Source organism: Equus quagga, chromosome 12 (genome assembly GCF_021613505.1).
Source record: "Equus quagga isolate Etosha38 chromosome 12, UCLA_HA_Equagga_1.0, whole genome shotgun sequence".
Lineage (NCBI taxonomy): Eukaryota > Metazoa > Chordata > Mammalia > Perissodactyla > Equidae > Equus > Equus quagga.
Window position 1 is genome coordinate 88,759,859 of NC_060278.1, and position 14,842 is coordinate 88,774,700.

Here is a 14,842-nt window from a genome sequence, read left to right on the forward strand (position 1 = left end):
TAGAGGAGGAATAGAAACAAATAAGTAAATCAATAAATAAATGTTTTTCATTTGTGATAGTTATTGTGAAAGAAAAAAAAACCCAGCATGCTTGTTTAGTGGGTACAGAGTTTCTGTTTGAGGTGATGCAAAATTTTGGAAATAGTGGTGATTGTTGCACAACATTGTGAATATAGTTAATGCTCCTGAATTGTTACACTGAAAAATGATTAAAATGGAAAAAACAAAACAAAATAAAACAAAACCAAAAAACCCAGGATACTGTAACAAAAACATAACAAGAGGGACCCACTTTAGACAGTGGTAAAGGGGCGCATAGATTGAGATCTGAAGGATGATGGCTGCCATGACAAGAGATAGGATGAGCCCACTGTCCACACAGAGGGACCATTAAGGGCAAAGCCTCAAGCTCAGGCAAGCCTGGTGTGGTTGAGGAGCAGAAAGGCAGTGTGACAGGCCCACAGCGTTGGTGGCAGTAGGGGATGAGCAGTGGTGGGAGCTGACACAGGGGCCATATGCAGGGACCTGTAGCTTTGATAAGGAGTTTGTGTTTTATTTTGACGGAAAGTCACTGGAGGTTTTAAAGGGGGCATCCAGTTGGAGTTTGTTTTTTTTTTTCCCTGAAGTCAGCTTGCCTGCTTTTTTTTTTTTTAGGGAAAGACTCACCCTGAGCTAACATCTATTGCCAGTCTTCCCTTTTGTTTTTCCTTTCCCTCCCCAAAGCCCCAATGCATGCTATATATCCTAGTTGTAAGTCCTTCTAGTTCTTCTCTATGAGCTGCCATCGTAGCATGGCTACTGACAGATGGGTGGTGTAGTTTGGTGACGGGGAAATGAACCTGGGCCACCGAAGCGGTGAGAGTGCTGAACTTTAACCCCTAGGCCATTAGGGTTGGCTCCCAATTGTAGTTTTGAAAAGATCTCTGTGGCTGATCTGTGGAGAATAAACTCTGGGAGGGCCCAAGTGGCCACAGGGGGTCCATGAAGGAGGCTGGGGTAGCCACGTGGGCATGAGTTGAGAGTGGCTAGACCTGGGCAGTGGCTGTGGGAATGGAGAAAAAGAACAAATCAAGTTACTGGATTCAGAGATGCTGATTCATGCTAACCCTGGTTGGAGGGCCTGATGTATAAACCAGTTGATTCATTTTTAATGAGAGGCACAACTGCAGGCCAAGTGGATATTGCCTTGCCTAGACTATGACACTCTCCCGGCAGGCCACCCAGATGGAAAGCCACAGCATGCGAAGGCTTCTTAGTGTCCCTGGAGAGCAAGCCAGGGGAGCCAGCAATGGTTGCAATGTTGAAAAGAACCAGATGCTGACAGTCAGCTGGGCTGGCCCCAGACCTGGCCAGGGGAGCGTGTTGGGCCTCACCGGGCCTCTCCTCCAGACAGGGCTGGTGCGGGCACTGTCAGCATTTACTTCTCTGGCTGACCTTTCCCTTTTCTAATCCTGTGCATTCGGGTTTTCATATGTTAGTGTCATCAGTCTGGCCTTGCTGGCCTCTGTCTCTTAGAACATCTCTTTCTCCATCCATTCTGGGCAGCACTTATGAACTGATTCTCAGACCACTCCCCACGGTGGTTTCCCAATCCTGCTTGTAATTATAGACCCACTCAGGCTTCTTTTATTGAGTGCATACCATACCAAATGCTTTCTCTAAGTTATTTTTCTGAATCTCCATCACCGCAATGAGAGGGAGGGAGGAGTAGCTCTGTTTTATAGATAAGGCAACTTGAGGCTCAGAGAAGTGAAGTCACTTGCCCAAGGTCACAGAGCGAGCTAGTGGTGAGCCAGGGTTTAAGTCTGGGTCTCCCTGAGTTAGGTCTGCCCCTGGCCCCGCTGCCCTGTGAGGGGTCCATGAAATGATGGTGTGTGAAGCCCCTGACCCCTGGGCCTGGCCCCCAGCAGTGCTCACTGATGAGAGTCTTGCCCTTTCCAGCAGAGTGACACTCTGACTCTTACGAGGCTGCCTGCATCACCTGTGGTGTCTTCGCTTCTCCCCAGCTCCACCCTGTCCCTCCTGCAGGCTGTTGAGGGCTCACCCTCATAGGCTTCTCATTCCAGGGTGTCAGAATGTCAAGGCCTCCTGTCTGTCCTCTGCACAGCCCTACTTGTTCCCATGTCTGGGCGTTTGCCCACATGGTGACTCAGCCCAAACACCCTCCCTGCCATCTCCTGTCTAGATTCTCACTTTTTCGAAAACCTAATTCCACCCCACCATCCCTCTACTCGCTAAGCCTTCTTTGGGAACTCCAAACCGTATTCCCAATCACCAGGTCCCCACACTCTTCTTGAGGCTGAAACGTACACTGGTAAATCTAAGTCATATGATGCCCGGTGTTTAAATGTTTCCTGGGTGAGCATCTTCCTCCCATGTTGCAGTGAGCTCTACAGGAACCAGCACATGCCCCCCCAGGTCCCCTACGGTGCCCGGCCAACCTGGCTGCCCAGCGGGCTCCCTTAGTCCATGCTGACCTGGACCTGGGCAGAACATTGTCCACGTGACTGTGTGTGACAGAAGCCCAGGCCAGGTTCTTGGCTTGCTTTCTGTGGCCCAGTGAGAGAACCAGGCCGTTATCCCTGGACTCGTGAAATAAAGAAGGATCTCAACATAGGTTTAAAAAATAATGTTATTTTTCTTCTCAATTCATAATTTTTTTTTTAAAGTTTAGACAGATTTTATTTATCTCTTTCTCATCCTGTCATACCAAGCCATGTGTGTTGGAAGAATTTATTTTTTAACTTCTAATTTTTTTTTACTCATTCAAGAAATCTCCAAGTATAGTAGAAAAATTGAAAACTACAGTTAAACAGAAAAATGCAAAATAATCTGTACGCCCGCCATCTGGTCATCCATGGTTAATACTTTGCTGAATTTCCTGTATCTGTGTGTGTGTCTTAATCAAAATAGGATCAGTCTGTACAAACTGCTTTTTCACTCAAATATTTTCCATGATTTTTTGTATCATCTTTTTTTACTCTCCAGAGTGGATGAACCATCATTTATCTAAGCAGCCTCTGGCCATGGGGTTCATTGGTGGTTCATGCTACATCCTTGGCTTCCAGCCTGGACCTGAGTGCTTTCTCCTTCTGAGAGATTCTGTTGAAGTTTGCTTGAGGCAGCAAAGTGCAGTGGAAAGAATAATGGCCCCAGAGCTAGGATCTGGGAGTCAGGAGGCTGGATGGGGAGGAGAGTGGGCGGAAGGGACCAGGGCAAACCTGTCTGAGGAAATGGCTGTCACTCAAGTCTCTTTTGTTCTCTGGGTTTCACCTGTGAAAGAAGAAGAGATTGAATCATCTCAAAAGACTTCAGCTCCTATCATCTGGGTTCTGCTAGCACCAGGCGTTCACTGCCAGCAGGCTCTGCTGGAGACCCAGGCAGCGGAAGACTGTGATATTTATTTAAGATTGCTCTCTGGACTATTTCCAAGAAGACACAGGCCAGGGGAAGGTTCAGAGATTATGGACTGAAACCAGACTGAAGCCGAGGGGAGGAGTAGATGCGCTGGAGCCTCTAGGCTTCCTGGGCCCATAAGGGTCATGTGGATTCTGCTTCTCACAGCAGAAAACATACAGATTAGTCTGTGGATTCTTTTTTTTTTTTTGAAACAAAATTAAGTAGGCATGTATTTTAAGGCTCCTTTCCTATAGGCCTTATCTAGCGTAATGGCCCATATCCTCCAGCGCAGGCTTAGAAGAGATCCAGAGCCAGGCAGACACGTCTCAGTTTGACTCCACGAGGCTGTGAGCTCCCCCAGAGCAGCTCTTGTTGCTTTGTGTCCTAGCCCAGAGTCGGCATTTGGTGTCGTGTAAGCCACAGAGAGCCTTTATTTAACTATGGCTTTAAGTTAACCTGTAATGCTCAGGGTAATGACATGAGTGGCGAGCATTTCTGGGTGGGGATGAGGCAATGTGGACCAAGGCCTTCCCTTCCTCCTCATCTTACTTCTAAACAGCAGCATCAGTAACAGCAAACCCTCTCGTTTGTTCTATTAGCTCCAGCTTATAGAGTGTTCCACTCATTATCCACTCTGGAGACTGAGGATGCTTGTGACCTGTCCAGGGCCCTAAAGCTCTCGTGTGACCAAGTGGGGTGCTCAGGGCCCCTGACTTTTTGTCCAGTGCCCTTTGCTTTGGGCCAGGCTGATGCGCCCTGGAATGCAGGGAGAGAAACTGAAGAATAAAAAGGAAGTGTGGGTAAGGGCTTAGTGCATGTGCATAGCCCAAGTGGATCCAGGGTCTGTCTGTCAGTCTGCCCATCGGAGGCCTCCCAGGGTGGATGGGATTGGGGAGGGACCTGCCAGGTCTAATCTGGATCTTTCTCACTTAGTATGATGGATTTGGAGGAAGGCTCTAGACTCAGGGGTGAGCATTCTCACCCATTTCTCTGTTCCCTAGGTTTTAGCTCCAAACTTTCTTTTGAGGATCCACTGATTGGGGTCAGAAATGGGTGCTTTTGCTCTCTGAAAAAAACCCGACTGGTAGGTTAAAAAATATATATGTATATTTAAAATACAAGTAATTCCAAAGTGTATAAGGTAGAAAATGAAGTTCCCTCTCTTATCCCACCCCATGGAACGCTCCCATTTTCCTTTATCCACTTCTGAATTATTAACCCCTCTTAACAGTTTGGTGCGTATCCTTTCAGATCTTTTGCTACATGTGCACAAACCCAGATATGTATTCTTGAGGTTATTATTTTGTTTTTTAAATATAAAAATGGGACCGTGCCATTCTCTCTTCTTTTCTCTCTTTGCAGTCTGCTTATTCCAGCAGAATAACTGGGCAATAGGTCCTTGATTCTCTGAAACCTCCTCATTTCCTGCTCCAAGGGGGAAATGATAAGAATAGCCTATCCCAGACATAATTTCTCTAAGTCTTTCACTTTTCAGATGAGTCCTAGTGAGGTGAAATGACTGCCCCATTTGTGGCAGACCTGGAGCCTGAGCCCAGTTCTCCTGACTTTTACGTCATCAGGGCTATGCATTTTTTAAGAATGCCTTCCTGTCTTATACCTTAGGATTCATCCTGACAACATCCCTGTGAAGTCAGTGGGGCAGGACTTATTGAGACTTGGGGCATGAAGAGCCTTGCCCAAAGTCAGTGCTGGAAGGGCCTGGAGCCTGGGGCTCTTTTGCTTGAGTTCAATTTATCCAACGTTCATTGAGAGGCTACTGTGTGCCAGGTGGTATGGTTAAAGTGACAGCCTGGCTGAGGGCCTGCCTGGAGGTGGTCACTGATTGTCCCTTGTGCTCTTGGCAGAGTGGGGCTCCCTGGAGAGACTCTCATAGTCCCTAGGAAGGGCCTAATTCCAGACCTGGACCAAGAGATTGGACTCCTTGAGGAGTTACATGCACACAAGTGTGGGAAGGGGTCTGTGACTTTGGCTGCCACCACTTACCCCTCACTTCTCATGACTCTGTCCTCATCCCGACTTCCTTTGTCTCTCCCTCCCTCCCTCCTTCCTTCTCTCTGTGGCTCTTTGTCCATTTGTCTCCATCTGTCTCTCTCCGCGTGTGGTTCCTGTCCCCCTCACTCTGTTCTATCACACCATTGCTGCCCCCTCCCCTGTCACGTGCTCTCCTTAATGCCAATGCAGGCGTGCTGGTCACCATGACAACAGAGACAGGCCCCGATTCTGAGGTGAAGAAGGCTCAGGAGGAGGCTCCACAGCAGCCTGAGGCAGCCGCTGACGCGACCACCCCTGTGACCCCCGCAGGCCACGGCCACCCTGAGGCCAACTCCAATGAGAAGCATCTGCTCCAGCAGGACACACGGCCTGCTGAACAGGTGTGTGCCTGAGAGCATGGGCATCCCTCTTCCTGCCCAGCCAGTCCTCCAGGGCCGGTTCTTAGGAGGGAGGAAAGAAGGAAGCTGAGATTTGTCACTGACCCGGTACATGCCGAGCTCTGGGCTGGGGGCATTGTGTTCATTTTTATATTTAATTCTCCCAAACCTGAGAGGGTAACTGTTAATTTCACCATTTTACACTTGGAGAAACAGAGGTCCAGCAGGATGAAGTGAGTCACCCAAAGTCACAGTGCTATAAAGTGTCAAAAGTGGAAGTCAAATCTAGATCTAATGTCAAAAACCGGTGTTCTTTCAACCTTATTTTCCTACCCCCCCTGAGCCTGTCCATTCTTACTTAGCAAGCCCAGTGTGACCCCAGAGCAAAATTCATCACTCTGAGGAGAGAAGGGACTTGGGGAATCATCTAGCCATCAAGTTCACATGTCCCTTAATTCACAACAGGCCCACAGAGGGCAGGGACTTGGCCAAGGTCATTGAGGGTGTCAGTGGCAGAGTTAGGGCTAGTGGGCAGGGTTCTGACCACTCTTCCCTCCATTAGATTAGTCCACAGTTCCCAGCCTCATGCTAAACTCAGTGACAGACCGAAAAGGAGGAGACGAGATGGATGCCCTGATAACTCATGCACTGTTCTAGGGAGACAGGACAGCTCTGGCCGCCAGGTTTGGTTTTGTGGGATGCTTCCACCTGCAGAGGCTTCCCATGGCAGCAGGAGCCTGTGGGGAAGCAGTAGACCCCTCAAATCAACCACCCCATTGCACACAGAAGCTCTGGTTTTCCTCCTATACACACTCACCATAGACCTGGTCACCATGGGGGTCTTGGAGGGCAGTGGCTCTCATTTTGGGGTCTGTCTTAGCTCCAGCTTCCTCCTTATTGCATCTCGTTTGGATGAAAGGCTATGGTTTCAAGCTCACTGACCAAACTCTTCCCTTGGTTGGCCCTACAGAGCCTAGACATGGAGGAGAAGGACTACGGTGAGGCCGACGGCCTGTCAGAGAGGACCACGCCCAGCAAGGCCCAGAAATCGCCCCAGAAGATTGCCAAGAAATACAAGAGTGCCATCTGCCGAGTCACTCTGCTCGATGCCTCTGAGTATGAGTGTGAGGTGGAGGTAGGGACCCAGCACCACATGCCCCCATCTTGGCCCACTGGCCTCAGAGAGGGTAGGCTTCTAAGTGCACTCAGCCCAGGCCAAGCTGGAGGGCATCCATTCTTCATAGAGTCCTGGACTGACCATAGCGTCTCAGAGAGGTGACCTGGCCAGCCCTCCTTTGTACAGATGGTGGCACTGAGGCCCGGAGAGGGCTGTTATGATTACAGATAGAATTAGACAAGGCACAGGGCTGGCGCCAGGAAAAGGTTTCTCAGGGTGGCTGTATCTTGGCAAGCAGCTACCACCTAAGGGCTGATCTGTAGTCTGGTAGGCCTAGGAACTGGGCTCTTTGATGTCACCCAGCAGACACTGATGTTTCACCCAGAATCATTTTTATGTATTTATTGGGTGGAGAGAGGCATCCTCACTTGTGAATCCCCCTGTCCAGGGTACCAGGACGAACTGGTCACTTGAGGATTTCATGGTAAGGAGGTTCCCCCATGCACAGCAAGGTGGCCCATTGGAAGGACTCTCTCACCCAGGCCGTGTAGAAACCCTGTGGCATGGTCCTGACCCACTGTAAGACAAGTGGCAGGGCGGACACCTTGTCTTTGAGGTCAGCCCTCCTGGCCCCACATTTACCATCTCCTTTCCTATATAGGCTTGAACTCCCACCTTAATTCTGAACTCTCACTTGCTCGCTTAGAGGTTCTGCCCCAGTCCAGGCACCATTCCCAGCCCTCTCCACGTGTTTGGAAGAGTCCAGAGAGTGGCCTTACTGCTGAGCCTTACAAGACCCACCTCCCTTTCTCCCCTGTGCCCTGGTCTTAAGGGATGTGCCTTACTTCTGAGCCCTGGGAGGCTGGGTCCCTCTTCTGGCAGGGTTCTGTTTTTGTTTTCTTTTTTAAATGTTTATTTCTTCTATAGAAGAGTTTCAGGGTGAACACCTTACCTACTTCTGGGTAAAAGAGTACCTACTTTTTTCCTCTCCTACCCACACTGGCCCCAGGATGCTGTTTCAGCCTGCCCTAGAAGAGCCAAGAGGGTTTGGCTGAGGCCAGGTCCACTCTCTCCAAAGGACTGTTCCAGGTTCAGGAATCCCTTGGCTTCCCAAAGTTGTTCTCCGCAGTCAGGCCTGGTCCCATCCCTGGTGACCTCGCCAGACCTGCAGGGACCTGACCGTCTCTCTAGAGGCCCCTGCCTCTTTGAGTAGTGAATACTTCACAACTCCCCCTGCCCTGTGATCCTTTATTGGTGCTCATCTTCACACCTGTGGATTTAGGGTACCCAGCAGGTTCTGGGCTTTGTCATTCTGAATCCTCAGGCCCAGGTGGTGTTCAGAGAGGTACCACGGCTTGTTGTATGGGAGGTTGGGGTGGGGTGTGGTGATGGCTCTAATAGTGCTGCTTCCAGCCAAGGCTGACCTCACTTGCTGCCTGGGTGTGGTGAGGGCGCTCCAGGCTGGCTGTCCTGGATTTCACTCAGACTTAGTGTAAAGGATGGGGCCAGGAAGGAGAGTCATTCTGGGACCCTGCGTCCCAGGCCCTCCCCTTCTCCCCTGCCCACTTCCGTCATATTTCAGGTGGCTCTTCTCTTCCTCTCACACCCAAAGCTTAGACTTTTAGTTTTCTGCTCCTTGGGTTCAAAGTTAGCCTCCTTCTCTTAGTCGCCATAAAGGAAGGAGAAATTAATCACTTCCCCACCCCTACTCTAACCCTCTCCCCACAAGCATGTCTAAGATCTGGGAGGACCCCACCAGGGCTTGGAAAAAGGTAGTCGATGAGCTGGGCATTAGTGTCGCCGCAGGATCCCTTAGGACTTGGAGAGCTGAGCCAGGTGGGTGGCAGGAGTGTTGACATCCTCTCCAGATGCTGGAAGTTCCTTAGGGGTTTTCAGGGTCTCCTGATGGAGCCTGGGGTGTCTCCCCACCCCACCCTGAGGTATGTCCCAGCCTCACACAGCTCTTCTCTCCTCTTCAGAAACATGGCCGGGGCCAGGTGCTATTTGACCTGGTCTGTGAGCACCTCAACCTCCTGGAGAAGGACTACTTTGGCCTGACCTTCTGTGATGCTGACAGCCAGAAGGTACCTGGGCTGGGGCGTGGGGCTGACAGGAAGGCCCGCTGTAGGGGAGACCTCTTTCCTTAGGCCCCTATAGTCCTGGCCACATCCCATGGCTTCTGTCAGTCCTCAGATCTTCATTAGGCACCTTCTGTTTGCACATCCCCAAGGTTCAGCCAGTGCTATCCGTTATGAGTTCTCTGTCTCCACCCCTCTAACCCAAACCTTTCTTGGGGATCTGGAAATCACTCCCAAATGGGTGTCTGGAGAGCCATGGCCTTGCTTCCTGGGGGAACTGAGGCACTCACCCCAGCACCTCTTCCCCATCCTTAGGAGGCTCCTGGCTGAGTTTCCTCCTTCCTACCAGTCCCACCACAGCTGCATCGTCTGTTCACTGTGCTGTCTCAGGGCAGTGCCAGCCCCAGGGCCCCAGGTCCCACGCCCTGTGGTAAATCCAGGCCTCATTCCCTCCCTCACCTCCCGGTCCTGAGGAAAAGGGCCCAGACGATTCAACCAGAGAAGGGTGTTCCCTGCCAGGAGCTGTCAAAGGGCCTTTCAGGCTGCTTCTCTCATAGCCCTATCCTGTCTTCTCCTCCATCTTCCCTCTAAAGAATTCTATCTTCTCTTGCAGAACTGGCTGGACCCCTCCAAGGAAATCAAGAAGCAGATTCGGAGTGAGTGGCCTGCCTTGATTGGAATATGGTGAAAGGGTGGGCGGGGCCTCCAGGCCACAAGGGCCCCAGTTGTGCTGCTCCCAACGACTTTGGGAAGTGCATTTAGACCCATGAGTTCATTTGCTGTGGCAGATCTTCAGAAAGGCAGGGCGGGAATGACTGTTTACCATTGCTTTACAGATGAGGAGCCCAAGGTTGGGACAAGAAAAATGTCTGTCTAGAGTCCCACAGCAGGTTAGCAGAGGAGTCAGAGATGCATTCAGGATGTCAGCCCTAGAAGGGACCTGCAGAGTCATCTAGGACAAGGGGACAGACTGATGGCCTGAAAATAGCCACCCTCCTGTCCAGGGCCGGTGCAGGCTTCAGTGTTCAGTGACTCTTGGCTCAGCTCAGAATCCTTGTCCACACAGCACTCCAGAGGCCACTGCCAAGTGATAGGAGTTAACGTGTTGGGAAGGCTAGGCGAGTCTCTGATCTTGGCCATCTGCTGTATTTACTGGTGGGTGACTGAGGCCCAGAGAGAGGCAGTTATTTTCCCAGGTCACAGAGCAAGGTATTGGCTGAGCCAGGTCTTGAGCCCTGGCCTCCCAATGCCATCCTGCACTCTTTTCAAGGCCTGAGATGAAAACAGATGAGCAAGCCAACAACCTGTCTTTTCTGGCCCAGAAAGAAAAGACATGTTGAGAGGGGTGGGGCAGCCTTCAAATGGCAGAAGGGAGAGGTAGGTGGCCTCGGCCAGGGGGCTTGCAGTAGGTGGAGGCCTGGAATCTAGAGGCAGAGATGCCTCCACTGAGGGCTACTTCCCCTTGGCTGTGCTTAGGCTCCCTTGTCCCCAGGCTGGAAAGCTGTAGGGAGCCTGCTGCCATGACAGCAGGCAGCTGTGCCCAGGGGTGCCAGCTGATTCTGCACGAGTGGGCTCAAGGATTTCTTCCTGTAGGCCTCCTGTAAGTTGGAGACAAAGAGGCAGGCGCTCAGACAGAGCACGCTCCTCTGGGGCTGACAGGGTCCTAGGCCTAGGCTTCAGGCTGTCCCCAGGTGTCCCAGCCCAGCTGGGAGGCCTGCCTCTCATGCCTGAAAAGAGTCAAAACACGTACAAGTGGCTGAGTATGCAGTGTTTGAGAAGGACCAGAAGCTTGGAAAAGAGAAGCAGCCAACAGAATCATCAGTCTTCAGCATCCCTCCCCAGGTCAGGGAGTCGGTCCCTCATCCCCACAGCCCCCGCAAAGAGAGAATTGCAATTTACAATGGCAGAGTGAGGGCTCTGAGAAGTCCAAAGTTAAGAAACTTGTTTAGCATGGTACTTTCTAGATGTGTTTTCTTCCCTTCAACATCCTGTGCCATAGATTTTGGTGTAGAGGAGGGAGTACGGGCTCTGGAGCCGGGTGGCGGCTGGCTCTGAACCCCAGCATTGCCACTTCCTGGCTGGGTGACCTTGGGCTGGCCACCTGACTGCCTGGGCCTCAGTGTCCTCATCTGCAAAATGGGGATGATTATAGGACTTGCTCTTGGGTTGTTGTGAGGTTTAATGAAGCAATGTTTGTAAAGTAATTAACGGTGTGCCCAGCATGCACCATTGGTTTCTTTCTTTCTACCTTCCTTCCCACTGCTAGTTCATAAGTCTCTTACCCTGGGCCTCAGTCTCCTCAGCTGTCAAGTGGGAATAATGTTCCAGACCCCCTGATTGGACCATCCTGAAATTTTAGATATGAGAAGACTTTTAAAAATTGCCCATAGGATGGTGCATCTAGGCCACCCACTTGGGTGATAGGGCCTCTCTGATTTTTCCCCCATCTTCTCCTCTCAGGCAGCCCCTGGAATTTTGCCTTCACAGTCAAGTTCTACCCCCCTGACCCTGCTCAGCTGACCGAAGACATCACAAGGTGAGGACCATGGAGGGAGTGGGCAGGTGTACTGGCCATATGACTAGGAGTGAGGGCACCTGGTCCTGGGAGATGCAGGATGGTGTATGATGGCAGTTGCAAACTCAGATGCCTACTGAGGCTGGGCAGACGCCGTCAACAAAGGAAGCTGACTCAGTGCAAGAGAAAATGATACAAACACAGTGGCCAATGGCAGCTGACCCTTGACTTTAGAGGGGGAAATGTCGCAGGAAGCAGTGGGGACCAATGTGAATTCAGAGGACAGACGCCATCTAAAACAGTTTTTGTATGTGTGTGTGTGTGGAAGATTAGCCCTGAGCTAGCTGCTGCCAATCCTCCTCCTGTCTCTGAGGAAGACTAGCCCTGAGCTAACATCCATGCCCATCTTCCTCTACTTTATACGTGGGATGCCTACCACAGCATGGCATGCCAAGTGGTGCCATGTCCGCACACAGGATCTGGGCCGGCAAACCCTGGGCTGCCAAAGCGGAATGTGTGCACTTAACCACTGAGCCACCGGGCCAGCCCTAAAACAGTTATTGCTCAGCTTGGGCAATCACTGCCATGTGGGAATTGGGCCCGATTGTTGGAGTGAAGTTAGAGATTTGAGAGTAAAAACCACAGTTTTTAAATGTTGGCAACTAGTTCAAACTTTTTAGAAAAATGGTGTGGGTCATCTCTAAGTGGGACAGGCCAAACATATCTGAAGGCCGATGTACTGGGTGGCCCGCCAGTTGTCGACTTTGGGGATAAGGAAGGAGTGGGTCACAGATGCCTTTGCACATGGGAATCTGGTCCTGCATGCTACTCTGTGCACACATCAGGCATGGGGGGGTTGTCTAGTGAGGCATGTGATCCCCCATGGAGGCAAGCCCAGACTGCGAGGGTGAACATGGATTGTATGTGCAGTCTCACTGTGCCTCAGGGCCAGTAGGTAATATGACGTGAAGATGGAAGGGGGTACAAAGCATCCTTCAGGATCAGAGATTCTATGGGGCTCATCCTGTTTCTAAAACCAGAACAGGGAGAGACCCCTCTCCTTATTTAAACCCCTTCCAAAGAGAGAATCTTACTTCCTGCGATCCTGGGGCTGTGTCATCCATGTGCTGGGCCCTACGTGCCTACCAACAATAAGATGTGGGCTTGGAGTTATTCCTACAGCAGGAGAGGGGCAACCAAGCCAGCCTCTCCCTCCCACTGGGTCCCTCCTTAATGTCGGCTGCCTGTTTGCCAGGCAACAGGCCAAGGTCAAAATGCCGACTCTGGCCTTGGGAGATAAGACAGATGTCCGTGTAATAGATCAGGCCCGAGGCCTTGGCCTCATCAGCCCTGCTCTAAGCCCTGAGGTCGGCTTGGGGCCAAGATTCAGCAGCAGGGTCTGGACTCCATCCTCAAGATGGCTGAGAGCTTTAGACCAGCTCAACCCCCTCCCTCATCTTGCCTGCTGATGCCTCTCCTCTTTGTGCCCGTCTCTGGGCATTGGGCTTCTAGGGATACCAGGAGGGAATTAGCCCTGCCTAACGTGGATGACCCCAGGGATGGGGTGGTAGTAGCAGCTGATTTAGTCAAAAACATTTAGGCCCAAGTAAACTGGTCAAAATGACAAATTGATTGAAATGAAGTATTGGTCAGAGTGTTTTGCAGTGATTTCTGAGTTTTCAGACTTGAACAAAACGCCCACAAGCTCACGCTTGGTGCCTGTGATGTTTGAGCTGCTGCTGATTCTGAGCCTCTGCCTTGGCCCTGAGCACACACTGAGGCTGCGCATGCTTTTGTCCAGAGCTTCAGTTCAGACTGCAAAATAATGTCATGGAGCAGTAAAAATTATACTAAGTGAAAGCCACTTAAGAGGAAAAGAAATAGGCAATTGAAAAAAATGGTGAAACATAGCAAAATGGGCAGGGAGGCATTGCTGGCTGAGAAAGAACTGAAACATTTTTTTTAATACACAATAACTGAAAAAGCAATAAAAAATGGTTTAAAATGGTTCTAAAAATTATAAAATCATCCAAGTGTGCATAAGAGTTATAAAAAATCATGGCCCAGTGGTTGGAAATGTTTCTTTTAAACCAATTTGTTTTTAGACAATTCACTTAGAGCTGGAGGCAAGATGAAAAAAGTTTTGACGATACATTGGCCAACAGGTCCATCTGGGCTGTGGGGTGTGGTGCAGAAGTTAAAATGAATGAGGTCAAGTTGCATGGGCTGACCTGGGAAGGGCTGTAAGGCACATAGCTGCGTGTGAAAGAGCAGCTGTAGCATCAGATGTAGCATTTGATAGCCCTGGCATGTTCAAAACACCCACGAATCAAAACCACAATGCGTTGCCATATGTCCGTGAAGGAAAAAGCTGTAAAACAGCACAGTGATAACAGGGGTTACCTCCAGGGGGAAGGGATTAGGACCAAGAATGGACATCAAGAGGCAATTTAGAGTCACCTCTGAAGTTTACGTTTTTTCCACAGTAAGAATAATTAAAAATATATGACATTAAAAAAAAATGGCCAAACCAGCAAAGCAGTGTTATTTAGCTTGAAAATGAGTTAGAAATTGGAAAATGCCCCCAGTAGGAAAAATTTCTCAAACTTAGACATGAACAGAAATGTTTCAAGTCATGTGAAATGGTGCAAAACCGTCTAAAGGACACACCCAAATTATTAACACACAGAATGCCAGTGTCTGGGACATTCCTTTCCTACCGAACTGAGTGTTGGTCAGTTTGGTTCTGGTGGCTCAGGGGATGGCTGTGCTTGGGGGCATCTAGGGAGGGAGCGGCCCCGTACCTACGCCCGCTCTCCCCTGTCTCCAGATACTACCTGTGCCTGCAGCTGCGGGCGGACATCATCACGGGCCGGCTGCCCTGCTCCTTCGTCACGCATGCCCTGCTGGGCTCCTACGCTGTGCAGGCTGAGCTGGGCGACTATGATGCTGAGGAGCATGTGGGCAACTATGTCAGTGAGCTCCGCTTCGCCCCTAACCAGACCCGGGAGCTGGAGGAGAGGATCATGGAGCTGCACAAGACGTATAGGTGAGAGGCTCTCCGCCCAGGGCCCTCCCTGGCTCCTCGGCCAGTTGACTAGAACTTTCCCTGCTAGGCCTCCAGATGTTGTGCCGTAAGTACCCCACCTGGCTCTCCCCCTAACTTGAGGTGCATCTGAGGGCAAATCATCTCATCAAATGGGAATGAGAGTAGCTAACTGTGTGACCTGAAATGACCTCTTGGGGGCCTCAGGTTCTTAAGCTTCTATGTGGCTGTGTCTTTGGCCTCTGAGAATTAGTCTCTTATCTGCCAACTGGAGATAATCATGATTGTGTGTCCCTG

The 14,842-nt window shown here is 50.6% G+C and overlaps 1 protein-coding gene across 12 annotated transcripts in view; it reads left to right on the top strand.

Moving 5' to 3' along the window:
• Positions 1-14,842, top strand: part of EPB41L1 (erythrocyte membrane protein band 4.1 like 1) — a 117,463-nt gene that overhangs the window by 59,575 nt on the left and 43,046 nt on the right. For 11 of the 12 annotated variants that reach the window (XM_046678406.1, XM_046678405.1, XM_046678404.1 and 8 more), the window contains 6 exons: positions 5,602-5,792; positions 6,760-6,924; positions 8,886-8,990; positions 9,598-9,640; positions 11,445-11,520; positions 14,330-14,548. In XM_046678406.1, coding sequence (XP_046534362.1) covers positions 5,616-5,792; positions 6,760-6,924; positions 8,886-8,990; positions 9,598-9,640; positions 11,445-11,520; positions 14,330-14,548 — 785 coding nt within the window. In that variant the 5' untranslated portion in view covers positions 5,602-5,615. The remainder of the gene's footprint in view (positions 1-5,601; positions 5,793-6,759; positions 6,925-8,885; positions 8,991-9,597; positions 9,641-11,444; positions 11,521-14,329; positions 14,549-14,842) is intronic. The other variant, XM_046678411.1, reaches the window with a different exon arrangement.